The sequence below is a fragment of the Trachypithecus francoisi genome, unplaced genomic scaffold (genome assembly GCF_009764315.1).
Source record: "Trachypithecus francoisi isolate TF-2019V2 unplaced genomic scaffold, Tfra_2.0 Lachesis_group3, whole genome shotgun sequence".
NCBI classification, from domain to species: Eukaryota; Metazoa; Chordata; class Mammalia; order Primates; family Cercopithecidae; genus Trachypithecus; species Trachypithecus francoisi.
Window position 1 is genome coordinate 138,255,147 of NW_022681468.1, and position 27,922 is coordinate 138,283,068.

General features: G+C 44.8%; 2 protein-coding genes across 4 annotated transcripts in view; one reads left to right on the forward strand and one right to left on the reverse strand.

The window, feature by feature from the left end:
• The window catches only part of TMOD2 (tropomodulin 2), a 66,141-nt gene extending 38,670 nt beyond the window's left edge, over positions 1 to 27,471 (reverse strand). The window contains exons 1-5 of one of the 3 annotated variants that reach the window (XM_033190107.1): positions 27,325 to 27,471; positions 11,110 to 11,304; positions 9,322 to 9,478; positions 4,142 to 4,264; positions 632 to 718 (exon numbers count right to left, since the gene is read on the reverse strand). In XM_033190107.1, the coding sequence (XP_033045998.1) occupies positions 632 to 718; positions 4,142 to 4,264; positions 9,322 to 9,478; positions 11,110 to 11,235 (493 nt within the window). In that variant the 5' untranslated portion in view covers positions 11,236 to 11,304; positions 27,325 to 27,471. Of the gene's footprint in view, positions 1 to 631; positions 719 to 4,141; positions 4,265 to 9,321; positions 9,479 to 11,109; positions 11,308 to 27,324 lie in introns of all 3 variants that reach the window. The other 2 variants (XM_033190109.1, XM_033190108.1) reach the window with 2 other exon arrangements.
• Positions 27,457 to 27,922, forward strand: part of LYSMD2 (LysM domain containing 2) — a 29,137-nt gene continuing 28,671 nt past the window's right edge. The window contains exon 1 of the mRNA XM_033190111.1: positions 27,457 to 27,766. The gene's annotated coding sequence lies outside the window, so the exon portion shown is untranslated. The remainder of the gene's footprint in view (positions 27,767 to 27,922) is intronic.

Consider the following 27,922-nt stretch of genomic DNA (forward strand, 5'->3'; position numbering starts at 1 on the left):
AGGACCATTTTCATCTTTGTACCTAATCCTAGAACATTCCTGACACATAGTAGGTATTTAGTGGATGACTGACGAATGAATAAATAAAAAAGTCTGATTAATTGTTTACTGCTACAGGAAATGTTGACATAGAAGATGGTGGTGTGGAATGTCCTGTGCACGTAAGTCCATGCCAGCATGTCTTTCATGCCAACTGAGGGAAGTGGGCATTCAAATTCTAACGATAAGCTCTATTACTGAGACAAAAAGACACTCAAATAGAGAAGGTAACTTATTTAAGCTGCCATAATTGATTAAAACATCCTTAGGAACATGAAACTCTGCATCTTGTGATGACTAAGCAATCTCATATCAGCATTTTTTTTCATGAATATGGATTATATCATTTAATGCAGATCCATATATCAACAATTTCATCTTCTGACTAAACAGACCTACCAAGAAAGTGTTCTGGGCAACACACACTGATTTGTACAAGTTTCACCGCCAGATGGCGCTTTCATTGTCAGCTGCTCTGTATCCTAGCCAAATGACAGAGTGCAAAGCCTGAAAGAGTCAACAGGCCTCTCTCCTGCCAGCAACCCTGGAGGCTCCAAAGCTTTACAAAACTACAGATTCCACATCAACTTACTTCTGACAGGCCCTTTGCCACCTTTATTGTTGGTTGTTTCTTCATCGAACTTTGGATTGTTGAGCAAATTGTGTACTCCAAGGACAGCTAAAAACAGACAGTCAACAAATGAGCATTATGTTTGGAGAAGCACATGAGGATGTCCACATTGTTAATATGCCCCTTGAAGAACAATTCTTTACATCATAAATGTAAGTCCCTGAGTCCTCTTTCCTTGCACAGTGTGTGGTACATGTATAGTGTTAAACACACTTATTTGAAAACCCTCCTTTCAAGACCACCAGTAATCTTCATGTCTTTCTACATCTCCACATGTAGAACCATTTAGGGTCTGAGGAACGGTGGCCTAGTTATGGCCACAATTTACTGAAAATCTGCCTAGACCTCCTAGTTAAATAGACTCAACCTTTCAGTTTTCTCATCTGTAAAATGAGAAGGTAGGACTGAGACTAATGATTTTCAAGATCTAACATTATATAGATGACTGCATATATTTTTCCAGAGGCCTCTTTCAATGTCAGCCTCCTCATCTCTCAGTACCAAATATAATTGTCTCTAGAGCATTCCAGGGTGGGGAAAAAAAAGCAACATCAGCAATAAAAGGTCAGTTGAGCGTACTGAGATTTTCAGCTTCCTGTATTACACAGAACTTGCACCAGGAGGCAGCGTAGGATGCAGGAAACAACACTGGGGAAGAACGAACGCAGGGCTGGACTGAACCTGCAGCTTCTATGCAGATTTCCCTTTGCTAATGAAATTCTAGATGACATTGGCCATCTGGAGAAGGATCCCAGAAGGGATAATAATCTGTTGACAGGTGGCAGAGGAGTGCCTTTGAGATGCTCATCAGCTGTACTGTAAGGTACATATTGAAGGAGGGAGGCAGCTGGCACAGCACAAGGAAGGGCAAATGGTCAGAGCTAGCAAGGACCCGGTGAAGAGGGGGACTTGGGAGCAGTCAAGAATCCTGACTCTGACACATGTTAAACTGTGTGACTTGGGAAGTTGTTAAATGCCTGAGTCTCCGTTTCCTTATCTGTAAAACAGGGATAATAATTATACTTTATTACCAAGATTAAATGACTTTCTATGTGTCAGGCACCATTCTAAGTGCTTTACAAATTCTTGTTAAATAAATAAGAATTTGTCACTGTGGGCCGGGCGCGGTGGCTCAAGCCTGTAATCCCAGCACTTTGGGAGGCCGAGACGGGCGGATCACGAGGTCAGGAGATTGAGACCATCCTGGCTAACACGGTGAAACCCCGTCTCTACTAAAAAATACAAAAAAAAAAAAAACTAACTGGGCGAGGTGGCGGGCGCCTGTAGTCCCAGCTACTCGGGAGGCTGAGGCAGGAGAATGGCGTAAACCCGGGAGGTGGAGCTTGCAGTGAGCTGAGATCCGGCCACTGCACTCCAGCCCAGGGGACAGAGCGAGACTCCGTCTCAAAAAAAAAAAAAAAAAAAAGAATTTGTCACTGTGGGCTGGGCGTGATGGCTCATGCCTGTTATCTCAGCACTTTGGGAGGCTGAGGTGGGCGGATCACGAGGTCAAGAGATCGAGACCATCCTGGCCAACATGGCGAAGCCTTGTTTCTACAAAAAATACAAAAAGTAGCTGGGCGTGGAGGCGGACTCCTGTAATCCCAGCTACTTGGGAGGCTGAGGCAGGAGAATCACTTGAACTCGGGAGGCAGAGGTTGCAGTGAGCAGTGATTGCGCCACTGCACTCCAGCCTGGGTGACAGAGTGAGACTCTGTCTCAAAAAAGAAAAAAAAAAAAGAAGTTGTCACTGCGTCTCTGTGAAGGGGACAGGAGAAGGAGAAGATGTCCCATTTGATAAACACTGAGGCCATACAACGAACACATCTTCTTGCTCTGGCTCCATGCTCACCAAGTAACTTCTAATTACAATTTGGCTCCCATTGCCAGGTTTTCGTTTTTATCTGTTATCTGTGAATTGGGCTAATGGATCAGTTCCCACCACTTTGCTCCAATCTGACTACTTCCATGTATACTGATAAGATCAGATTTCCAGTCCAGAGCTCCCACAGTTTAGGGCTGGGAACTAGATTCTGGATGGTGACCACACTGACACCCAGCCAGTCTAAGAGGCGCTGTCTTGCAGGTCAACTACCACTCTCTTGAAGAACTTTCTCTCTGCTCTCTATCTGCCACAATAACATGGGAAATACACGACACTCTTTCTTATCTAAAATTCAATGGCTGCCAGCCCATCTGCCCATGGGGCTGCCTTCAGTCTTCCAGAAGGGTCCACCCTAAAGAAGATGCTGCCAACACCCCCAGCCAAGCTTCCTTCTGAATTCCTAGGGAACACAGGACGAGGGAGGGAAGCTGAGTAAGGATGAACAAGGATAGTTTTCTATTTGGATTCTCTCTCCAGTTTTACTGTATGAATTTCAGGATCTAGTATCTTCCAAATAATTGGTGTTTTTCTCTTTTTCCTTTCTCAAGGCGTTTCCTGGGAATTCAAGTTCAGCCTGGCATTCTCCCTCTGGGCAATTCTGGTGGAGACCATGAAGCAACCCCTGAGAGGACCAGTAACCATAACAGGATCCCTCCACAGCAACCCCAGGGCTAAGACCAGTGGGTGCAAAACACCTTCTTCACCAGGTGAAGCAAGTGCCTCAACTCCTGCAGTGGCCAATATTAAGTTCACAAACATGGGAACTTCCTGGCATCATCACAGAAGGAATGAGAATGGAATTGAGATGGCTGGTACATATTAGAATAAGGCTGGTTCTCCTGGGAGGAAAGAGGTGATTATTATATATGTCTTCCAATGGAATAAAAATTCTTGCTAAAGCTGTGGACTTGTTTTTAAAGCACCTCTATCCTGTGGGGATCTAATAACCCTGTGTATGTAGAAGGAAGATCTAATGCATAAATATACTGGTACATGCAGAAAATCTTTCTTGAAGGCTATACAAGACACGAGAGTGGGCCTAGGCAATTAAGGTTGAGAGACTTACTTTTCATTATACATTCTTTTGTACTCTTTGACTTTTTTCTATCTGCATTTTAAATAATAATAATTATAATCATTATTATGTTGCTATTGTTAAGACTAGAAAGCTAACAGACCTCTTAGCATTTTCTGAATCAAAATGGAACAGTGACCGTGGGAAGAACCAGAACTTCATAGAAATGTTGTGATGATAAAATGCCAAATGTGAAAGCTCCTTAGAAAGCAAAAGAACTGTTGTTTTATTCTTTAAGTTCTCAACACTCCTTCATATTTGTTTGCTTTAATTTCTCACAGTAACTCTTGAGTTTTGTGGGATGGGTATTATTTGCAGCTGAAATAGAGCAAAATAACATTTGCTCAGAGAGGTTAAGTCACCTGCATTAAGACTGACAGCTCCATAACGGCTGGTGTCAACCTGCTATTCTCCTACCTACAGAGAAGCTCAAAGGCTACTGGCATGGGTGCCAGTGCATGCTGGGAGGTCATGGAGCTAGACAGGAAAGTTCCCAGAGTTCAGGACTAACCTGCAAGATCATAGAGTTCGGTGTCAGAGGCACTGGCCAAAGCTTCTTCCAGTTCTGGGTCAAGGGTCACTTTTTCTTCTTTACGAGTTTCTACAGGCTTTTCTTTAGGGATAAAGACTCTCCCTTTAAATCAGAAGAAAAACAAAAATATTGAGTACTACTGCCTTATTGGTAGGGTAACTAGACTGAGCAGAGAATGCAGTTCTGGCCATTGAGACCCATATGATTAAGCCAGTTCGCATCCAACTGAGATTCCTGTATGGCCAGGAAGGTGCCAACATCGATAAGTAACTGTCAGAGGGAAGGAACACTGCAGGAGGAATCCTGCATTCTGCCACACAGAGATCTGAGACTACAGTCCTTAAACACAGAGGGCAATGGTGGCTTCTACCCCTTTCCTATTGGCGGTACTGCCCTTGGGTCTGGGCAGGAGAGGTCCCGCACTGAGTCGTGCACTTTAGAGGACCCCATACTAGTCTTCCTGTGGCTGCACCTCTCGGGAGAAACCATGAGGCCAAAGGGATATTCCCATCTAGCATATAGGCCACTTTCTAGACCACACTTCAGGAACCTAGGACCCTGGAATGTCTTGCCCAAAGAGCCCCGTGCCTGCCTCTAGGGCCTCCATAAGCCCCTTCCTATGTCTATCCTCCTGAAGGCAGGTCACGCTGCTGGGTGTGTACCCCCAGGTCAAGGGGAGGCTATTTGTGGGGGAGCCTGGATGAAGCTTGGATATGTGGGCTTGGGTGTCCAACATGTGTGTTTGAGGCCCTGGCAGTGTGGGACAGATCAATATCCCTGCATGGAACTCTTGGAAGTCCAAGAATACTGGCCTTCTAGGTATATCTAAAGGAGGATACAGCATATTTTAATGGTTTGTTAGCCTTTAAACATTTGGAAAATGTGGTATGTGGACTTCTATTTGTATTCTTGTCTTGGACCCTGCAAATGTTAAAAGCAGGTTCATATAAACAGCACCAGGGTTCCTGAGTAACAAACTGGCGAGCCCCTGGGGTACTTCCTCTAAATTGGGAATGCAGACAACTAGCATGCCACATCTGGGGTCAGGTGGGCTAGTGTAGTGACTCGGGGACATAGCTACCAGTCTAGAGTCACCAAAGCAGGCATGATTGTAAGGAAAAATCAGGGTCACTATACTTGGAGATAGATAGTGGGGGTCTGTGAGCAACAAGGCATTCTGTGCTTCCCACAGATGCATCCTCTGCTGCCATCTCCCACTTCATCCTGTCAGTCAGATTCCATTTATTTTGTCCCCCACTCATTTCTGAAAATGCTGATATCGATTCCCTGACTCCCAGCTCAAACTTCTGGACTGATGAAATAACACTGCTGTACCCAGGAGGATGGCACAGCTCCTGCTCCTAACTTCCATCCACGCCAACAAATCCACTTCCCACACGTGCACCCGGGACATTCTAGAGCCATGATCAAAACACCCCAGAGCATTCATGTTCCTTTCTAATTCTTCCCAGCTTTTGACTCTTGGTTTCTCTCTTTTTTGAAGCTGGTCTTCCTTTTTGGGCATAATCTTTGAAATTGTTCTCTTCCATTTTGATTTTTAGAGTTCCCTAAAGGCTCATCTGGCTCCAGTTTTAGCCCATTGGGACCCAAGTTCTCTCCAGGTCTCCTTGGCTAGGCTGGCTTATCCCACTCCCATGGGAAAGGAAAGGGTCCAACCCAAAGTCAATAACCCTCCTGCATGAGAACTCTCCAGGAGACTTCCCTGATTACAAGGGCTGTGTATTTCCTGTTTTACCATATTGTCAAATGGCTGGATGAGTAAACAGGAGCGTGTCAGAGCTGGGCACTCCAAAGACAAGAAAGAAAGGCACTGCTTGTGGTCAGTCTGGGGCATCCTGGCAACAAGGTCGTTATCACTGACATGCATCCTGCTTCCTGCCTTGGGATCACTTTAGCCGCCACATTTCTCAGAAGGAAGGAAAATACACTGGGAAACAAAGTAGGAGGATGGCCAGAAGATAGAAAATGGAAAAAGAAATCAACTCATCAGTAACATCTCAAATACTGGGGTTCATCTCAGACTTAATATTCCTAGTATCTACGGCCTGAAACATTTTCTTTCTGGCCAAGATGATCTTAGGTCTAGAGTCAAAATAAGATTTCTTTCTTTATTTTTTTGTTTTTAAAGACAGGGTCTCACTCCCTCACCCGGTCTGGAGTGCAGTGGTGCAATCATAACTTACCCTTGACCTTCTGGGCTCGAGCAATCCTCCTGCCTTGGCCTCCCAAAGTGCTGGGATTACAGGCACAAGCCACTGTGCCCAACCTAATATAGGATTTTCTAAGTTCCTCTTTCCTGGTGCTAAACACGAGGTACACAGCTATTGGTATTCACGAGAACTGCTGATACAAAGCCATTCCTGGAGGTCCAACCAAATAACAAGTTCTAAGCAAAACTCTGCACCAGAGTAAAATCTAGCTCAGGAACCTGAGGTGTGCCAGCACATAGTATTCAGCACTGAGGTTGTGCAGCCTCTCTTGAGGACCTCATAGCAGCTGCTCCTGGATGGTCTCACTGGTCCTTCTGGGGGCCCTGCATACTCTTTACTCTGCTCTGCTGCTCTGATTATAAAACTTGCTCCCTGCTCATTTTATTCAACTGTGCTACTTCTCAATCTTCTCCTAAGCTACACTATGCAACTGTATACCCTTTTTATATCTCTATTACTCAGACAGCTCCTACGTTCCTAACTCTCCCACCAACCATCTGGAGATCAATCTTGATCATGAGATAATTTACCATAGCCACTCCTAAGACCTCTACACTAAGAACAAAAGATAACAGCTTTTCCCTTATTATGCTGTCACTACTTGATGTTAATTGGGACTTTATTGAAGATTTGACATAATTTTTTTCACAATTAAATTAGACCAATAGCAACTATGCAGCTATAGAAACAGCTCCATATTTTCACAGTAATCCGTAATTATTTGCCTGGTTTGTAACTGTTCACAATTACTTTATTTATTAATTATTTTTTTGGAGGCAGGATCTCACTTTATCACCCAGGCTGGAGTGCAGTGGCAGGATCATACCTCATGGCAATCTTGAACTCCTGGGTTCACGGGATCCTTCTGCCTCAGCCTCCCAAAGTGCTGGGATTACAGGTGTGAGCCACCACATGTGGCCCAATTTTACTTTCTTAATGACATTCTCAATGGTGCGTGACCCACTGAACGTGTGCAATACAGAGAGCAGCCTGCGCATTATGTGAGACAAGGCAGTAGCACTCTGCCTCATGCCAACTAGGAGCTGGATACTCCTGCTCCCACTGCTGCAGTACAGATTTCTGAGATGCCATTCACTTGAACCCATGTTTACCAAGTGCCTCCCATGCCAGTTTCTGTGGCAGGATAAAAAAAAAGACCCTATCACATGAAAACATGCAAAAACCAAAGTAAATAAAGTGATAAACATTGTTACATTGCTGTGAAAGCAATAAGCAGCTGTCATAGTAGAAAGAAGAGAGGTCAGAGAAAGCCCGAGGCCCTGAAATTTGAGCTGAGACCCTTAGGATATGAAAAATGGGGACATGAGTCAGAAGGAAGAGTCCATGAGAAGACCAGCCTGAGGGAGGAAAAGAACTCAGCAGGTTCAGGGAAGTGAATGAAGACAGTGGGGCCTGAGGATTAGCAAGGGAAGGCCAGATGCCAGTAGGGAGCTGGATAGAGGCTCTATCTACTTTAAAGACCACAGTAACGATTTGAGACATTAAGAAGGGAAATGCCAAGATTTTGTTTGTTTGTTTATTTATTTTAAGACAGTGTTCCACTCTGTTGCCCAAGCTGTAGTGTAGTGACATGATCACGGCTCACTGCAGCTTTGACCTCCTGGGTTCAAGCGATCCTCCCACATCAGCTCCTAAGTAGCTGGGAACACGGGTGCGCCATCATGCTTGGCTAATTTTTGTATTTTTTGTAGAGACGGGGTTTTGCCATGTTGCCCAGGCTGGTCTTGAACTCCTGGGCTCGAGTGATCCTCCTGCCTCAGCCTCCCAAAGTGCAACAATTACAAGTGTGAGCCACTGCGCCCAGCCAACATGATCTGATTTGTATTATAAAAAGATTGTAATTGCTGTGAGGTTATCAACAATTCCATTAGAATCTTTGGGGTCAAGTCAGCATCTATAGCTGAGGAAGCTGGACAGGCTATTGATAGTCACTCTTCCTCCCAAGGGAGCACAGGGTCGGGAGCTAAGGAGAAGGGTTCCCTATTCTTGGCTCAGAGCTCAGTCCTGGCAATGGAAAAACATCACCTTGCTCCTCACAGCCTTCCTAGCTCTGTCATCCTGTTTCTCTCACTAGACTACAAGCTCCTTGAGGACAGGGCAGGGTCTTATTTGCCTGTGGTTCTAGCATCTGGCCACAAGGCTCTGCACAGAGGAGGCACTCAGTAGATGATGGATGCATGAATGACTGCACTAAACTTTAATGGTAGCCTCTAAGGTTAGAGGTGCAGTGCTACAGCCATCCCGGACATGGAACAGAAAGGCCTTGAGGGACTTCCAAAGTTGGTAAAGCACCAGGCTAAGAGAAACACATCAGTGCCTAGGAAACTCTCAGGCATGACATCATCTCACATATTCAAAACTTTCTTTGGGGTTTGAGATTTTTTCAATAAACGAATTTGAGAACCATCACACCCTAAGCAGTTAGCCTATATATTTGATCATGTTTCTTTTTTCCTTCAATGTATTCTCCCCAACTCATCCTACCCCGACTAATGGCATCCTATATCATAGAGATACATATATTACAAATGATAAACTTTCATGGAGACATCATTATCACCCAACGTCCACAGTTTCCATTAGGGTTCACTCGTGGTGTTATATTTCCTATGGGTTTGGCCCAGTATAGAATGACATGTGTCTTGCAGCCATGATTCTTTTTAATACTGAATCCAGTTCATGGGCTTATTTCCCATTTCCAGGACAGTTCCCTTGCTTGACCCTCCACGACAATAAAGTAAATACTGAATCCAGTTCATGGCTTATTTCCCATTTCCGGGACAGTTCCCTTGCTTGACCCTCCATGACAATAAATTAAAAGAGGTACTCTTAATTAAGAGAGCCTCCGTTCCAAAAAAAAAAAAAAAAGAGTGCCTCGTTCCAAGATGCTCTGCCTGTGGTCCTTACCTTTCTTTTCTCCAGTGAAGGGCACAAAGTCCTCTCTGTCTTTCTGTTCCAAAGCCTCCTTCTCCAGGTACATGAGGAGGTGCTCACGGTCAAAGGGGCCGGTGGCTGCCTTCTGTGTCTGGTCTTTCTGTCGAAATCCAGCCGGTAGCATGGCACTCTGACAAGACAGAGGTGTGAGCAGGAAGGAAGATGTCTGCCGGCCTGTACTTTGCTACTTCCTCTTCCACCCCGACTCACTATGTGCTGGGGAAGCAGGAAGGATACCTACGCAGAATGTGCATGTGAGCTGAGGGCTGGGGGCTCTGGGACATCTCTGAGGCCTTACTTGTTCTTATGTTCGGGGCTGACAGTGGGCTCCCAATGAGCTCAAGCAGCGCAGAGATGGCTAGAGCAGTCTCTGAGTCTTCTGAAGCTGCCTCCTAGAACACGGAGGCAAAAGACCTCTTTCCTTGTAGATCACGCTTAGGTTTGGCTAGGGCTGCACTCAAGGAGCTCCCAGGCAGAAACATGAGACTCTAACAAGGAGCCGACATGGGGAACCCCTCTCCTGCAGAAGCAGCCAAGCTGATAAGTAACTATTACGATGATATTAATGCCTGCTTGATAAAACTTTGCGATTCCTTCCTTAAGTCAAAAAAAAAAAAAAAAAAACAGAATACCTCTATTTTTAAAAGTAAACACCATATCCAAAGTATCTGATGTATCAGAATACCATACACATAATTTTGTTTTAGTTACATTTTTATTTATAGTAAAATCACTATTTTGGATGCCTCCAATTCTAAGTTTAAGATCATACCAGCAGGTATGAAGAAAGTGCTTGCTAAACAAACAATACAACAAGAGACTTAGCTTTTCAAGAATTCATAAAAACATTGGAAACTCCATTGAAATGAACTTGATATCATGATTATAGTCAGTCTAATCTATTCATTGTTATAAGTTCATCAAAGAGTTCACATTATTTGTGCATTTGAAAGAAATTAGATATTTTTTAAAAATCTGCATTTGGGGTCGGCTGTGGTGGCTTATGCCTGTAATCAAGCACTTTGGGAGGCTGAGGTGGGCGGATTACCTCAGGTCAGGAATTCGAGACCAACATGGTCAACATGGCGAAACCCTATTTCTACTAAAAATACAAAAATTAGCCAGGCATGGTGACATGTACCTGTAATCCCAGCTACTTGGGAGGCTGAGGCAGGAGAATTGCTTGAACCCGGGAGGCGGAGTTTGCAGTGAGCCGAGATCATGCCACTGCACTCCAGCCTGGGTGACAGAGTGAGACTCTGTCTCAAAAAAAAAAAAAAAATCCGCATTTGAGGTTTAAAACCTGGTTTAAATACCATCTCTGACACTTACCAGTGTCGAATCTTATATAAATTACCTCTCCATGTCCGTCTCCTCATTTATGAAATGGGGATAATATAGTTTACCTCAAGGGCTTCTGTGCCCAGAGAAATGTATGACTCAGAAAAAACTCAGTAAGATTTGCTCTCTTTTCTTCTTTCCTTCTTTTTCCCCTGTCAGACTAGTCCTTTCTCAACCAATGGAAAATATTTCCCCCCATTTACATTAGGCTGTTTTTTGAGAAATACATTTGCTGTATCACACTGTAGTGGCTATGAGGTTCTCTATGAATTTGTAAACACAGGTGACCCAGAACCAATCAGAGGAAGAAAAGAAAATGTGCATTCAGAGCTAAGGGCTTTCTACCATTGTTTAAGGACCAAGCCATGCCATTTATCCATACTATCATCAACCACTCTGCTTCAGTTCCATGTCACTAACCTCGGGATCTAGGTCATCTAGAACATTTTCCAACTGTTTCAGTTCCTCTTCTGAGAGTTTGCCAAGAAGCTCATCTTCATCAATGTTCTTGTATTTCTCCAGCTCTTTTTGAAAGGGGAGTGCCATGGCTTCTTATATGCCTTTCTCATGGGCCGCACACATTTAAATGGTCCAGTTTCCTGAGACTTCAGAATACTGCTAATAAAAAAGAAACACAATAAAAAAGAATCTCCATTTTGTAAATAAGACTTATTAACAGGAGACAGAACTATGCCTCCAATAGAGCCTATTGTATTGAATGAATAATTCAACAAAAAGGTAGTATTTCCTTCATTTGCAGAGCAACCTGACAGCTTACAAAGTGTTTTCACATATTTCACTTATCTTGATCTTTACAACAATCCTGTGAGGAAGCCCAAGCCGGTATTATCGTTCCCATTTTATAGATGACAATTCTGAGGTGAAGGTGGCCTAGTGCTTTGCTTGAGGTCACAGAGCTGGGATGGGTGGGCCCCGCCTTCTGATTCCCAGCGTAGTGGGTGCTTTTCCATTATACTACTCTGCCTTTCCTGGCTCTCCACAGAAAAACGGGAGAACAATGCACTAATTGTAAGGCAGTTGTAAGAAGCATACTTGTGTCTTTTCAGGGAGAGAGTGATGTGAAGAATACAAAATGGGATTCATTCAGGAACGAGAGTTTGGAACATCTATGTGAGAAAGCATTGTCCAGTAACTCCCCTGCAATTAAACTAAGTGCGATTCTAAAATCCTGGCCACATGAGCACTCTCTCTATTTTTCTCCTGGCTTTGTCTTCCATTCTATTTCTAGTCTCATTTCCTTTTTGTTCTACCTATTCATTCTTTATACCCCTAGACTGTTCTTGCCAACCCTTATTTTTTATATTACCTCACTTCTAAATTTTCACCCCAAATGCAATTTTTACTCAATCCCTTCCTCCTTGTAGAGGATTCTACAGATCTTCCTTAGAAAGATAATATTCAAGAAACAGTAATGTACTTCACTGACTGTGTTTCTCCTTAGGAGGTATTACCACCAATCACATCTTTCAGCCCAATAAATATTTGTTATATACCTACTATTTGCCAGGCATAGTTCTAGAAAACAGAAATATAAAGATAAACAAGATATGCCCCCTTTCCCCAAGAAGATCACAGTTTAGTGAGACAGGCACACAAATAGCAATAATGGCATAAGTATTAGATGTAATGTATAAAGTAGGTTTAAAAACACATGAGGAGGCCGGGCACGGTGGCTCACACCTGTAATCCCAGCACTTTGGGAGGCTGAGGCAGGTGGATCACCTGAAGTCAGGAGTTTGAGACCAGCCTGACCAACATGGTGAAACCCTGTCTCTACTAAAAATACAAAAATTAGCTGGGTGTGGTGGCATGTGCCTGTAGTCCCAAATACTTGGGAGGCTGAGGCAGGAGAATTGCTTGAACCCGGGAGGCAGAGGCTGCAGTGCTGAGGTGGTGTTACTGCACTCCAGCCTGGGTGACAGAGTGAGATTCTGTCTCAAAAAAAAATATATCTATCTATCTATCTATCTATATCAAAATGACGCCTTTCCCAAGATCACAGCTTAGTGAGACAGATACACAAACAGTAATAATGCCATAAGTATTAGACATAATGTATAAAGTAGGTTTGAAAACACATGGGGAAATAATCACTAAGTAGGGGAAGTTTGAGGGGAAACTGTGAAAAAGAGGTTGTATTTAAGCATTGAAGGAAGAGGTCATAAGGTGGACACGGATGGGCAAGTGTCATTCTAGGAAAAGGGAACAGCACAAAGGGGTACAGGATAAGACAGTAAATGATATGCTGGTAGAGCAGGCAGCGTGGCGAGAGAGGGGGATTGATGGAGGAAGGGAGAGGAAAGAACTAAAGAAGAGGATGGGACATCTGTGAAGGGCCTTCCTTCCACGCCTTGCTAAGGGACCTGGACTTTATTCTGTTGGGAATGGCAAGCCACCACAGCTTCTTAAAGTAGGGGAGTGATCTGAACACGCCAATCTTTTTTTATGACTTCAAATCATAAGAATGAAGAACGAGTTGGCATGGAATGAGACTGGCTGCAGGTGGGCCTCTTAAGGGCTATTAGAAGAGTGTTCCCTTTCCTTTGTGAATTCAACTGCTCACAATGTTCAGGTTTGTGGCTTCTGTGTCGATACTCCTTTCACACGCAATGCAACGCTCTTTTCCATTAGCTCACCTTCTTGTTAATATACAGGTAGGGTCTCCCTGTCGCCCAGGCTGGAATGCAGTGGTACCATCTCGGCTCACTGCAATCTCCACCTCCTGGGCTCATGTGATCCTCCCACCTCAACCTCCAGAGTAGCTGGGATTACAAGTGTGCACCACCACACCCGGGACTACAGGAATGAGCCATGATGCCCAGCTAATTTTTTAACTTTTTTTTTTTTTGTAGAGATGAGGTCTCCCAGCCCTCCTTTTTTTTTTCTTTTTAAGTTTTAATGACTATATTCTAGTAAACAAACAAACTAAAATCCTACTAAAGTCAGAGAAACCAATTGGATCTATACGCTTTGTTCTGGCGCCAGCTACCACTAAATTATTGCATCACACAGGACAAGGATGGCCCTTATCCATCAAATGAATTGGTTGAACTACCCTACTTAATGGAGTCTAAAATGCACACTTTGCCACATTTAACATTCTGAAATTGAGATGTGTCTTAGAATTGATGGTGTCCTACAATTACTGTTGTCCCAGCAGTAGTAAAAATGTACTTGTCATTGCTTGTATCTAAATATCAAAAGCACCAGCTTCAAAACTAGCAGAGTGGATGTCAAGGACTTGGAAGGAAATCCCAGGGACAACTGTGGAATACTCTTTTAAAATTTAGAAAGCAGACAATCGTGGGCAGGTGACAATGCAGGTATCTTTAGCAGCACTCCCAAAGAGAGGTCCAGATAGGAGAGTTCCACATAATCACAGAGTGAGTTTAAGTGCCCAGTTCAATGGCTTTTAGTTTTAGTTTTGCTTTTTACAGATTTTTAAAATTACCACTAGATGGCACAGAGGAAATTATTATGTGGAAAAGAACCAGATATGGATGAGTAAAATAGTGATCTAAAATGTTGGACTCTGAGTGTGAAGAAGTTTTAAGAATATCAACCAATGAATGCATTTCACTTACATTTCCCCTTTTACGTATGCACAGGAGAGATACATGATTTTAAAAATCCACGTATATTCATAGGACATTTATTTGTAATTGCCAAAAATTGAAAACAATCTGAATGATAGTAAGTGAATAAAAAACAAATTGTGACCAGGCAGTGGCTCACGCCTGTAGTCCCAACACTTTGGGAGGCTGCGGCAGGAGGATTTCTTGAGTCCAGGAATTTGAGACCAGCCTGGGCAACACAGTTGAGACCCCATTTCTACAATTTTTTTTTTTTTTAAATTAGCTGGGCGTGGTGGCACATGCCTGTAGTCCCAGTTCTTTGGGAGGTTGGGGTGGGAGAACTGCTTAAGCCAGGAGGTTGAGGCTGAAGTGAGCTATGATTGCACCACTGCACTCCAGCCTGGGCAACAGAGTAAGACCCTATCCCTAAATAAAGAAATAAAAATAAATTGTCGTATATCCACAAAATGGAATACTTCTCAGCAATAAAAGGGAATGAACTATTGATGTACACAAAACATGGATGAACCTCAAAATAATTATAATGAGAGAAAGAAGACCAAAAAGAATGTACACTGCAGGATTCCATTTATCTAAAATTTTTGAACATGTAAACTGGTCTATATGACGGAAAGAAATCAGAGCTGCTTAGGCATGGGAGAAAGGTGGTGGGGGGACGGATGAGAGGAATGATATAGGGGCATGGGGAATCTTTTGGGGATGTTACATATGTTTACTATCTTGATTGTGGTGATGGTTTCACACATACATGCATATGTCAAACCTTATCAAACTGTACATTTGAGATATGTGCACTTTATTGTATGTCATTTATACTTCAGTAAAAAAGATTTCAAAAAACCTATGTGGAAGTCAAAAACAGCTCTTTCAATAAAGTAAAAAGTATTAATTTTTGTTGAGACATGGTCTCACTCTGTTGCCCAGGCTTGAGTTCAGTTGTATGTCATTATAATTCACTGCAGCCTTGACCTCTTGGGCTTAAGTAATCCTCCCACATCAGCCTCCTGAGTAGCTAGGACTATAGGTGTGCACCACCATGCCCGGCTATTTTATTTTTTTATTTTTTGAAGATATGGGATCTCACTATGTTGGCCAGGCTGGTCTCCAACTCCTGTGCTCAAATAATCCTCCCAGCTTGGCCTACCAAAGTGCTGGAATTACAGGTATGAGCTACTGTGCCCAGCCAAAAATTCATATTTTTAAGAAAACATATTATATTGTGATTGCCAGCCTTTTTTTCTTAGTGGTACATAAAATACTGGAGAGTTTTATAATCAATGGTATCTTAGAGTTGTTAAGATTCTATTTGAATTTTTTTTTTATTTTTAAAGACAGGGTCTCACTCTGTTGCCCAGGCTGGCTTGATCATAGCTAACTGCAGCCTCCAATTCCTGGGATCAAGTGATCTTCCTGCTTCAGTCCCTCGAGTAGCTGGGTCTACAGGTGCATGTCACCATGCCCAGCTAATAAAAATTTTTTTTTTTTTGCAGAGATGAGGTCTTACTATGTTTCCCAGGCTGGTCTTGAACTTCTAGGCTCAAGTGATCCTCCTGCCTCAGCCTCCTAAAGTGCTGGAATTACAGGCATGAGCCACAGTGCCCAGCCTCTATTTGGATTTCTATTGCTGGATTCTGTAACTAAATCTAAACTCCCCATCTTTCTCTAAAATAGACTTGCTGTCTAGATTAATCTACCAGTCAGACACTCCCAACACTCATATCAGCTTCAGATTCTCCCACTTTTTTCTGAGTCCAGCCGGTCAGCACCTCCTGCAGGTCCTTACTGCATAACATTTTTCACACCACCCCTTTTTTTCACTCTTGTTTCAGACTTTTGTTCCTTCATGCCTGGACTACTCTGATTGCATCTTGAAAGATTTCTGTTTTTCCCTGTAAGCCGCCCAGAACACTATAATTGGATCATTTTTCTCAACACTGCTAACAAGCCACTTCCCTGGTTAAGAACTTACAATGGCTCCCTCTTGTCTACAGAATGAAATCCAGACAATCTAGCTCCAAAGCTCCCATGAGTTGGCTTTAACCTGCACTTCCTGTTTTCTCTCTCATTACTTTCCTGGGGAGCCCACTTCAACTAAAATGGTTTATTTGCTCTCTGTGGTAGGCAGAATCAAAGCCAACTAAATATGTCCTCCTTCTATTCCTCACATCTGTATGTTACTTGACATGGCACAACAAATGAGTTGTGATTAGATTAAGGATAAAGGATTTTTTTTCTTTTTTTGAGACAGTTTCACTTTTGTTGCCCAGGCTGGAGTGCAATGGCGTGACTTCGGCTCACTGCAGCCTCTGCCTCCCAGGTTCAAGCAATTCTCCTGCTTCAGCCTCCAGAGTAGCTGCGATTACAGGCATGCACCACCACACTCAGCTAGTTTTTTTGTATTTTTAGTAGAGATGGGATTTCACCATGTTGCCCAGGCTGGTCTTGAGCTCCTGATTTCAAGTGATCCACCCACCTCGGCTTCCCAAAGTGCTGGGATTACAGGCGTGAGCCACCATGCCCAGCCCAGATTAAGGATTTAAAAAGAGAAAGACCATTTTGGATGATCTGGGTGTGCCAACGTAATCCAAAGAGCTCTTAAAAGATGGAAGAGGAAGGCAGAAGAGTCAGTGCAATTTTTTTGCTTTGAAGATGGTGGAAGGGGCCATGAGCCAAGGGATGTGGGCAACCTTTGGAGGCTGGGAAGGGCAAGGACGTGGATTTTACCCTAGGGCCTTCAGAAAGGAATACAGTCCTGTGACACCTTGATTTTAGTCCAGTGACATGCGTTTCAGACTTCTAATTTCCAAAACAGTAAGAATAAATTCGTATTGTTTTAAGCCACTGGATTTATGCTAATTTGTTACAGCAGCATTAGGGAAGGAACATACCCTCTTACCCAAAGACTTCCATTTTCCAGGATGATTGTTCTGGCTGTCTTCTGTTTGCCCCTCCACATCCACTCCCCTGCTGCTCCAGAAAGATGATCTATTTAGACTGTATCAATGTTCCTTCCTATGTGGCTTCTGTTTGGCCCACAGGAGGCACTAGCATGAAACTGGAGAGCAGGGGAGGAGGAGGTTGGGTCCAGAAGGTCACATCTCCCAAGAGACAGCCCTCTCCATACAGCTGCCTGCCCCTGGCTGGCCTCAGGCCTTGGGTGGTCAGGGGTCCTTGTGGCAGCTGGTGCCAGAGTTCTGCCTTGTTGGATTCCCTAAATCCTCCCCTTATCTTTGTAAATAGCCTCTTTATTAAAATTTTCTCAAGTTACTCAGTTTGAGTGTATCCCCTGTTTCTCATCAGGATGCTGGCTGATATAATAATATTACTTGGAATGCCATTCTCTATTCTCATGGCCTATGTATGTGCTCTGCTTTGGAGACCTGGCTCAGATCCCGGTTCTGCAGGACCACAGAATGTCAGAACTGAGAGAGGCCTTAAAGATTGCTCAATCCAGCAACATAGATGGTTTTTCTCCTACTTCTCTGACCATTTATTTTTGGTCTCTTTTAGCAATTCTTCTTCTCCACCTTAAATATTAGCATTCTTCAGGGTCTCATCTTATAAATTCTTCTATTTTCATACTACATATTCTCTCTGGAGGAACTCATCTGCCTCCAAAATTTTAATTATAATATATATCCAGGAGACTCCAAAATCTGTATCTTCATCCTAGACTTTGTTCCTGAGGGGTAGGCCCCTATATTTCCATCTGTCTAATCTACATCTCTCCTTGGCTGCCTCAGACACCTCAAACATGTCAGAAGTGTTCTCATCATTTCCTTCTCCAGAATGCCCCATTTCAGGAAATTGGCCAAAAAACCAGGGAGCCATCCTTGACATCTTCTCTCGTCTCTTTTCCAGCCATCAATCACCAAATCCTGTCCTCACCTAAACGTGCTGAGAATCCACCTACTTCACTCATCTGCATTGCCCACATGTCAGCCCTATCCCCTCCTGATCCATTCGTCAGCCTCCTGATCCATGTCAGCCCTATCCCCTCCCGATCCATTAGAGCTCTTCTCTAGTTACTTAAAATCCTCCAGTGGCTTCCACTGCCTTGAGGATAAGGTTCAAATTCAGTCTGTCTTTCTGTCATTCTCATCACCCTCATCCTGCGCTGCACTCCCCATCTCCTCCTGGCTCCAGCCTCCTGGCCCACTTCCAATGCCTGGATCATGCCTTATGTTGTTCTCTCTGCTCAGAACACTCTCACACCACTCCCGTCTGGCTGACTGCTATCATACTCAGCCCCTAGTCTCATGCAAGCTTCACTTCTTCAAGGAAGCCTTGTTTGGACCTGGAGACAAGGTCTGGGTCACTCCCCATCTCCATGTACCCCTTTAATCACATCAGTTCTTGGCTTTATTACAATGACTTGCTTTATCTCTATTTTCCTTGCTAATCTCTGTGAGGGAGGGGGGCTGTATGAGTTTTACTCACTGACAAAATCCTGACTCCCAGCACTGTTCTTGATCTGAAGTAGGTATCCAATAAATATTGCATAACAAATGTCATGTGAAAGAAATGAGCTCTAATGAACCCGCAGGTCCAGGGCTCATTCCACTCTACCCACTGCTTCCTCTCCCTGTGATGGAACTTTCTGAGATCATCTAAGCCCACAGAAGTTTCTTCTTCCTCTAAATCTGTATGCCTACATCACCAATTTGATGTATCTTGCTATCTTTTCATGTATGTTGCATGTATGGTTCTCTCTCCAGCTACCCTACAAACTCCCAGAAGACAAGTACCATGTCATAATTCAGTAGGAAAATACATTAATTAATTAAAATAACATGTTAATACTATGTAACAGTAGCTGTTAAAACAAATTGCCTATGTTGTGTCAATGTACCACGGGGTCTCAAAGTCAGAGGAGAAAAAAAACCTGCATCCTCCTGGAGCACAACTTTGATTTGAAGATTTGGGGAAAAGCTAGTTGTTGTTGTTGTTGTTATTATTATTATTATTAGAAACAGGGTCTCACTCTGTTCCCTAGGCTGGACTGCAATGGTGTGATCACAGCTCACTGCAGCCTTGTACTCCTGGGCTTAACGGAACCTCTTGCCTCAATACTCTCCCCACCTCCCTTGACCGCAGCTGAGACTACAGGTGTCTACCACTATGCTCAGTTATTAAATTTTTTGTAGAGATAGGCTCTCGCTACATTGCCCAGGCTGTATTTTTAAAAAACAAATATAGAAATACTGTGGAGATGACTTTGGGAGGTCAAGGTGGGCAGATCACGAAGTCAGGAGATCGAGACCATCCTGGCCAACACAGTGAAACCCCGTTTCTACGAAAAATACAAAAAATTAGCCAGGCGTGGTGGTGGGTGCCTGTAGTCCCAGCTACTTGGGAGGCTGAGGCAGGAGAATGGCGTGAACCCGGGAGGCGGAGCTTGCAGTGAGCCGAGATAGCGCCACTGCACTCCAGCCTGGGTGACAGAGCGAGACACCATCTCAACGACAACCACAACAACAACAAAAGAAATACTGTGGAGATGAATGCAGTATTCTCATAGCTTTTAAAGTCAAATCAAAGCTTTTCCAGCTCATGGCTGGTCTGCTTTTTCCCCCACCAAGGCTGCACAAGGGCTCCCATTTGTCTTCCCTTCCTGTTAGCAATGCTGCAGTGGGAAGTTAGCAAAGCACTGCTACAGCCTCACCTCCAGCACAGTGTCTGTCCCATGGCAAGCATTTAACATGCAATACGATGCTAATGTACATGCTGGAGTGAAGCAAATGCCTAACAAGGCTTCCAGGAGTCCCAGTGGGCAAGTATAGGAGCCAGTTAGGCAAATGGAAATGGGATTAAAGACTTGAGCTGATGTAAGCATGACTTGGGCCCTTAAGTAATTCTTCCTATTATCCAAATATACAAGCCTTGGAAATGAAAATAAGGAGTATGGTTTTTTCGGGTTTTTTTGTTTTTGTTTTTCTTTTTGAGATGGAGTCTCACTCTGTGGCCCAGGCTGGAGTGCAGTGGCGCTATCTCGGCTCACTGCAAGCTCCGCCTCCTGGGTTCACGCCATTCTCCTGCCTCAGCCTCCCGAGTAGCTGGGACTACAGGCGCCCACCACCACACCTGGCTAATTTTTTGTATTTTTTGCAGAGACGGGGTTTCACTGTGTTGGCCAGGATGGTCTCGATCTCCTGACCTCATGATCTGCCCGCCTTGGCCTCCCAAAGTGCTGGGATTACAGGCGTGAGCAGGAGTATGGCTTTTTTTGCTTCTTATTCCACTACCTTATTTGTATAACTGTGGTATGAAAGAGGAAAATCAGAAACAATGTGAAGTGCTCAGGCTTTGGGCCTGCCTATACACAAAGACAGAACCAAAGCCGAAACAACAAGCGATCCTATATATTAAATCCAAAAGAAACCAAAGACTAACTTTTACAAAAGAGTAAACAGGTCGGGAGCAGTGGCTCACGTCTGTAATCCCAGCACTTTGGGAGGCCGAGGCAGGTGGATCATGAGGTCAAAAGATCAAGACCATCCTGGCCAACATGGTAGAACCCAGTCTCTACTAAAAATACAAAAAAAAAAAAAAGTAGCTGGGCATGGCGGCACATGCCTGTAGTCCCAGCTACTTGGGAGGCTGAGGCAAGAGAATTTCTTGAACCCGGGAGGCAGAGGTTGCAGTGAGCTGAGATCGCACCACTGCACTCCAGCCTGGCAACAGAGTGAGACTCCATCTCAAAATAAATAAATAAATAAATAAAATAAAATAAAAAATAAAATAAAATAAAAAAAGAGCAAACAAAAATTACTCTTCAAAACCTAGTGAGGCTGAGTGCTGTGGCTCACAACTGTAATCTCAGCACTTTGGGAGGCTTAGGTGAGAGGACAGTCTGAGGCCAGGGGTTTGAGACTAGCCTGGGCAACATAGCAAAACCCCATCTCTACAGAATTTTTTTTTAATTGGTTGGGCATGGTGGCACATGCCTGTAGTCCCAGCTACTTGGGAGGCTGAGGCAGGAGGATCACTTGAGAGTCCAGGAGTTCGAGGTAACAGTCAGCTATGACTTCATGGCACTCCAGCCTGGGTGACAAAACAAGACCTTATCTCTAAAAAAATAAAAAATAAAACAAGTTTAAAAAACACAGTGAAGCCGGGCACGGTGGCTCAAGCCTGTAATCTCAGCACTTTGGGAGGCCGAGACGGGTGGATCACGAGGTCAGGAGATCGAGACCATCCTGGCTAACACGGTGAAACCCCGTCTCTACTAAAAATACAAAAAAAAACTAGTCGGACGAGGTGGCGGGCCCCTGTAGTCCCAGTTACTCGGGAGGCTGAGGCAGGAGAATGGCGTAAACCCGGGAGGCGGAGCTTGCAGAGAGCTGAGATCCGGCCACTGCACTCCAGCATGGGCCACAGAGTGAGATTCTGTCTCAAAAAAAAAAAAAAAAAACGGTGAAAAATTTTTTGATTTTTTTTTTTAGAGATAGGGTCTCGCTCTATCACCCAGGCTGGAGTGTAGTGGCACGAACATGGCTCACTATAGCCTTGACCTCCTGGGTTTGAGTGATTCTCCTGCCTCAGCCTCCCAAGTACCTGGGACTACAGGTGCGTGTCATATGCCCGGCTACTTTTTGTATTTTTTGTAGAGACAGGGTTTTGCCATGTTGCCCAGGCTCGTCTCAAACTCCTGAGCTCAGGCAATCCACCCACCTCACCCTCCCAAAGTGCTGGGATTACAGACGTAAGCCACCGTGCCCAGCTGTAAAAAGTGTTTTAAATGGGCAAAACAGTGCCATCAATCACCTAGGAGTATGTATATATCTAGGAAAGCTACAAAGGACTGCTGATAGGACAAACATCACATTGGGAGCAGGTAGAATTTGATTGGAGAAGGGAGTCTTGGGCTTCAACAGTGCTGGTGATGCTTTATTCCTAAGTGGAAGGGGTCGGTAAATGAGAGGTTATTATTCTTTTTTTTTTTTTTTGAGACAAAGTCTCGCTCTGTCGCCCAGTCTGGAGTGCAGTGGTGCGATCTCGGCTTACTGCAACCTCCACCTCCCGGGTTCAAGCGATTCTTCTGCCTCAGCCTCCTGAGTAGCTGGGACTACAGGCGCACACCACCATGCCCAGCTAATTTTTGTATTTTTAGTAGAGACGGGTTTCACCATGTTGGCCAGGATGGTCTCAAACTCTTGACCTTAGGTGATCTGCCCACCTCGGCCTCCCAAAATGTTGGAATTACAGGCGTAAGCCACTGTGCCCAGCAGAGGTTATTATTCTTTATTTATTTATTTATTTATTTTTGAGACAGAGTCTTGCTCTGTTACCCAGGCTGGAGTGCAGTGGCATGATCTTGGCTTACTGTAACCTCTGCCTCCTAGGTTTAAGTGATTCTCCTGCCCAGCCTCTCAAGTATCTGGGACTACAGGTGCATGCCACCATGCCCGGCTAAATTTTGTATTTTTAGTAGAGATGGGGTTTCACCATGTTGGGCAGGCTGGTCTTTAGCTCCTGATCCACCTGCCTTGGCCTCCCAAAGTGCTGGGATTACAGGCATGAACCACCACACCCAGCTCTCTTTATTCTTTTTAATATATATTCAATATTTCATAATTTTAAACAATTAGTACACTGATTTTCACCAGAGCTAAATCCACATTTTCTAAAACTAGTAAATTAGAACAGAATCTGCATATCAATGTATCCTCCAACAAAACATGAATTGATCCTAGATATTTAATTCATTTCTGGCTGCTGGGCAAATATAACATAGCAATGGCCTGTGTTTTGTAATGTAGCTATTTGAAGATGGGTCAGTTAAGTTTGTTTTATTTTAAAACAACTAAAAGGCTTCTACGTATTCTGGGAAATACTTGCAGAGGATGAAGGACAGAATGAGGTGGGGATAAGGAGAAGTCTCCATCAAAAATATGGTACAGTAATGGGAAGGAACAAGCTGAAAGAGGAATGAGGAACAGATCTTACTAGAAGGCAGAGCTCGTATTTCCCAATCTTACAACACAAAACTTGCCAAAGCTTAAATCATACTTGAAAAACAAGGTGCCCACTAGTGACTGCTCCTGTCCAAGGTTAGAAGAACACAGTAGACTAAAAGCACGGGCCTTGGAGTTAACCAACCCAAGGTCTGATGATGCAGATACGTGTGCAGTCACAACCTCTCCAAACCTCTGTTCCATCCTCAGTAAAACACGCAAAGAACAGTGCTGATCTCAGAAGGCTGAGGTGACACTTCAGGTGACCATGTACATATTAGACACAGTGTCTGGCAAGTGCAAGCCCTCAGTCAAAGCTATCTCTCTTTCGTCCTTGGTTGTGGAATAATCTCCTTTTTTGGGTGTTCTTTCCCTCTGTTTTCCCCATCAAGATCTGCTGAATATAAAGAGGCAGAACCTGTCAGAGCTGCGGGTCAGCGTTGCTAGGTGTAGAAAGCCACCATAGTGTAAGCTGGCCAAACTATGAGATAGATTTCCACCTGGGCAGGAAGTAGTCAAAAAGCCAAAAAGTCTTGCTGTTTGTCCAGCCTGCCTCTTGGTTTCCAATTCTCATGGCGGGTCCTATTTCCCACTGTTGCCTTGTTCCTGTGTTTGGCCTTCTTTTCTGTTTTTAGAGGAGTTCCTGTTTCTTGACCTCTATTTATCTCCTTGCCTTCCACTTGGAGATCTGTGCCTTTCTGGTTTTTAACTGCCGGTTGCTTGTAACCATGTCCTTCCTCTTGCCTTTGGGAACTTACGGGCTTCTTCTAACTTCCTGATTGGCACCTTGCGTTTCCTGCTTTTTGTCCTTTGATTCATGTGCCCTCCTTTTTTCTGCTTGCTTATGTGGTCTTTGACTCACTCATCTTGTCTCTTTCTTTGGCATTTTATACCAGCTAGGTTTTGATCCAGGCTTTGTTATGACTTATGGATGCTGCGTGCACCCTGACTTGTAAGTGCTTACCTAGATGATGTGCAAAACATTTAGCAACTGGTATAAAATGGACACTGCCCCGTCAGAATGGTTGTTTATCAACAATGAGGACAGTTGTCCTCATGCACACTGCCTGAATAGCAGCTCAGTTCAAGGGACCTCCTGGTCCTTTCTTAGGGCTTGTGCCTCAGCTTGTCTCCTTTCTCCTCTTGTCCAGGCTTGGCATGGCTGGCCTTGTGCCCTGTTTCATGAGCTCGTGTCACTCACAGTCCTGCAGCTGACTTTCTCATCCTCACCCTACCTAACTGTCACTAAGGGAACCCAGGAATACTGATGACACATGTGAAAGAGGTAATAAGTGGGGCAGCTTTGATGCCAAAACAGGATGGCAATTCATAAAAGCAGAAGTAGGAAGAAATCACAGCTTTAAGGAAGGTTGTGCTGAAACATGTGACCAAGGCTAAGGAACTCAAAATGGCTTTGGGAGTAAAGGTGGCTATCTCAGTCCATGGAAGAGCCAGAGCAGAAGAGCGCGTCTCATTTTACACAACCACGAAGCCTTAAAGTTATGTAGAATTGACTTTTTGGTGTACTGAAAATAAAAATGGTTCATAGTATACAACAAAGGACTAAGCAGGATAATTTATAGGAAGAAAGATGGGAAATTTAGGTTGAAAAAGTAGACGGGGGTCAAACTGTTATGATCCATTAAAACCAGAAACTGAAATTTGAATTCTAATCTGTAGGTAATGGGAAGCACAAATACTTACAACTTACACATTTAATCATATGTCCTGATCTATCACTCAAAAATGCATTAAAGGCAGTTTCTCAAAGTTGGTTCCATGTAATGACAGTCCCTCAAGATATTTTTCATTTTTTATTTTTGCACGCAGTTTGGGAAACATTACAACATTACATATCCTATCCTATGGACATTCCCACCCCATTTACATCCCCATATACAATGATCATTAACCCACGAAAGGCTCCGAAAGTCAAGAATAAACCAACCTTTCCAGCTTTGCTCAGTGTTTTCCACATCTGGCTAGGCACTTTCTTTTTCTTGTAACCCATTAACATTCTACATATTTTGGGGAATACTGATTGAGAGATTCACAGATACACACAGACATTCATGCAAGTAAATATGTATACTTTAAATTAATACTTTCATGTATACATATACACATACAATCCAGGAAAAGCAAAAATACCTTTGCAGCAAGGGATTTGCACCCTACCTAGCTGTCACTATCTCCAAATTGTCTTTTACAGCTTTTTTTTTTCTTGTCTAGGATTCAAAGTTCATACATCCCAATTCACTGTTGTATCACTTGAGTATTTAATCTACAATAGTTGCCCCCCATTTGCTCTGTCCCATCCCCAAGTCTTTTTGGTAGGAACACTAAAGAGGTGAAATTATGCCTCCTTATTGCTTCATGACAGGAGACTCACAGTAGATGCTGCTAAACTTGGTCATTTAGTTCCAGTGGTGACCTCCTAATTTCTCCATTGTAAGGACAAATTTTCCCAGAGTAACCTGTGGTGAGATACTTTAAAATAATATGAAAATCCTATTCCCCAACTACTTTTCACTCAAAGGTTTTGGACCAGTTGGTAAGTCCTTGCCTTAGTCAACTGTCATGTTAGGGTTTGCAGAGTGCCAAATTTCTGATTCTCTCATTCCTTCTATTGTGTATTTCTTTTTCAAACAATGATCCATCAGTATGCATCTTCTCTTTTCTGTATATATACACTCTGGTTACTTCTTGCTGGGGCTTCCTCCCCCACCACCATGCTGACCACATTTGACCACTCATGCCCAGCCCTAGGGAGCCACTAACGCTTTATCTGCTGATCCCATCACTTCACCTTCAGCAAATTAAAGACAAAAACAAAAACCCCATCACTTTGTTGCCCACCAATGCACAGTTCCTTACAAAAATTAAAATGATTGCAATGCATATTTATTGGGTTAGACTGAAGAGAGCAGACAGAGAAAATCAGTTTTCTCTTAAAAAAATCAGATTGCTGAAGCTCTGAAAAATCTTTCCTCCTCACTAGGGCAGAGGCGCTTGTTGTCACTATCAGGCTTTCTGTAGTGCTGTTAAACAGAAACACTCTCATCTTCTCAGTTCCCTGAGAGGGGAGAATCTTGGAAGAATAGAGGTTTACAAATCATTTAGCCCAAACGCCCCACTTTATAGGCAGAGGCCCAGAGAGGTGGAGAGACTTGCCCAGGTCCCTCAGCTCCTGAATGGTCAAGCTAAGAGGAGAACCTGGTTTTTGAAACACCTCCCCCGATATTCTTTTCATTCCCTTCCCAAATGCCTCGTGATTCAGATATGTAATGGGCACAGACGAAGCTGCAGCAAGCACGGCCTCCTTCACCGCTAATTTGCATTGTGACGGCATCACCTTCCTACCTCTGAATATTCTAAAAATTCCCATTAGGAGCCTTTTATTATTGTTTTAAAAATTCACCTTCATTTTCGCAGGCCAACAGGGAAAATTTAGGAAGCCTCAATGGAGCACATACTACCATTACTTTAACCAGAAAAGTAACAACAATAATAATAAGGTTCTCGAGGATCCGCACGAGGCCGCTTTCTGGGAGGCTGAAACGCCCTACGAGTGACAGCTCCAGCGATCTCAGGAAAGACGCTGGCCAGTCCACCCCTCCCCATCGCCTGCTGAACGAGGCAGGGAGATGCATACCGCTCCAGGAGCTCATCATACATGCTCAGGAAGGGGGAAAGTGGGGGAACAAAGCCCGGCGTGGAAGAACACAGCCCCGCAGCCCGGGAGGAGAGGAGACCGCGCCCTCCACGCCGCGGCCCAGCGGGCTGCAGAGGCTGCGGCACCGCAGTGCGGGGCGCGGGACCCACACCCCGGCGGGCGCCTCCCGTCCGGGCGCAGCGCCTGGTCTCCCAGAGCAGCCGGCCAGGCTGGCACGCGAGAGGCGAGAGGCGACCCGGTTCTGTGCGCCCGCCCGGCCGAGCGCCCATGCCGCGGAGCATCCTCCCGCGGGCAGGGAGGGCGCGGCGGCCACCGCGCTGCGGGCCCGGGGGCTGCAGACAGCGGCTGGCCAGAGCAGGCCCCACCCGGTCCCCGGAGCGCTCACCCGTCCGTGCACTCATCCCGGAGCCGGCGGTGCGGACCGTCAGTCCGTCAGCCCCGGTGGCGCGGGGCCGGGAGAGCAGGGGCGGCGCCGTGGCCGGGGCGAGAGCGGCGATCAACAGGCGGCTCCCGGCCGGGCGCGGCGCCGGGGCGCGCGGCTGCAGCGGAGCAGGCTGGGAAGCGTAGTTCCCAGCGGCGCCTCGCCGCGGCCCTGCTGTCCCCCAGCCCCGCCCTTCCTCGACAGGTGTCCCCTCCCGGAATCCGGGTCTGAACCCCGCCACACCTCTGCAGGGCAGGAAGCACCTGGGTCGGGGGGAAGCCTGGGCAGGCTCTTTGGAGACGCTCTGGGCTCGGGAGAGTGTGGGTGGCAAAGGCTTTCAAGCTTGTGAGGAGCATTCTTGCGAGCGAGCATCCTGACACGGAAGCCGCGTTGAGAGCGGGCTCAGGTACAGACCCCCGCCCGCCCCAGGTTTTTCTGGCTGGGTGGAGGCGTGGGAGGAGAGAGTAGTTGGGTTGGCAGCCTAGGGAGGGAGAGAGGTGAGCGAGGTGGAGGTTAGCAAGGCTCTAGGGTGATGGCGTGAGGGGCTGGAGAGCCCACGCGC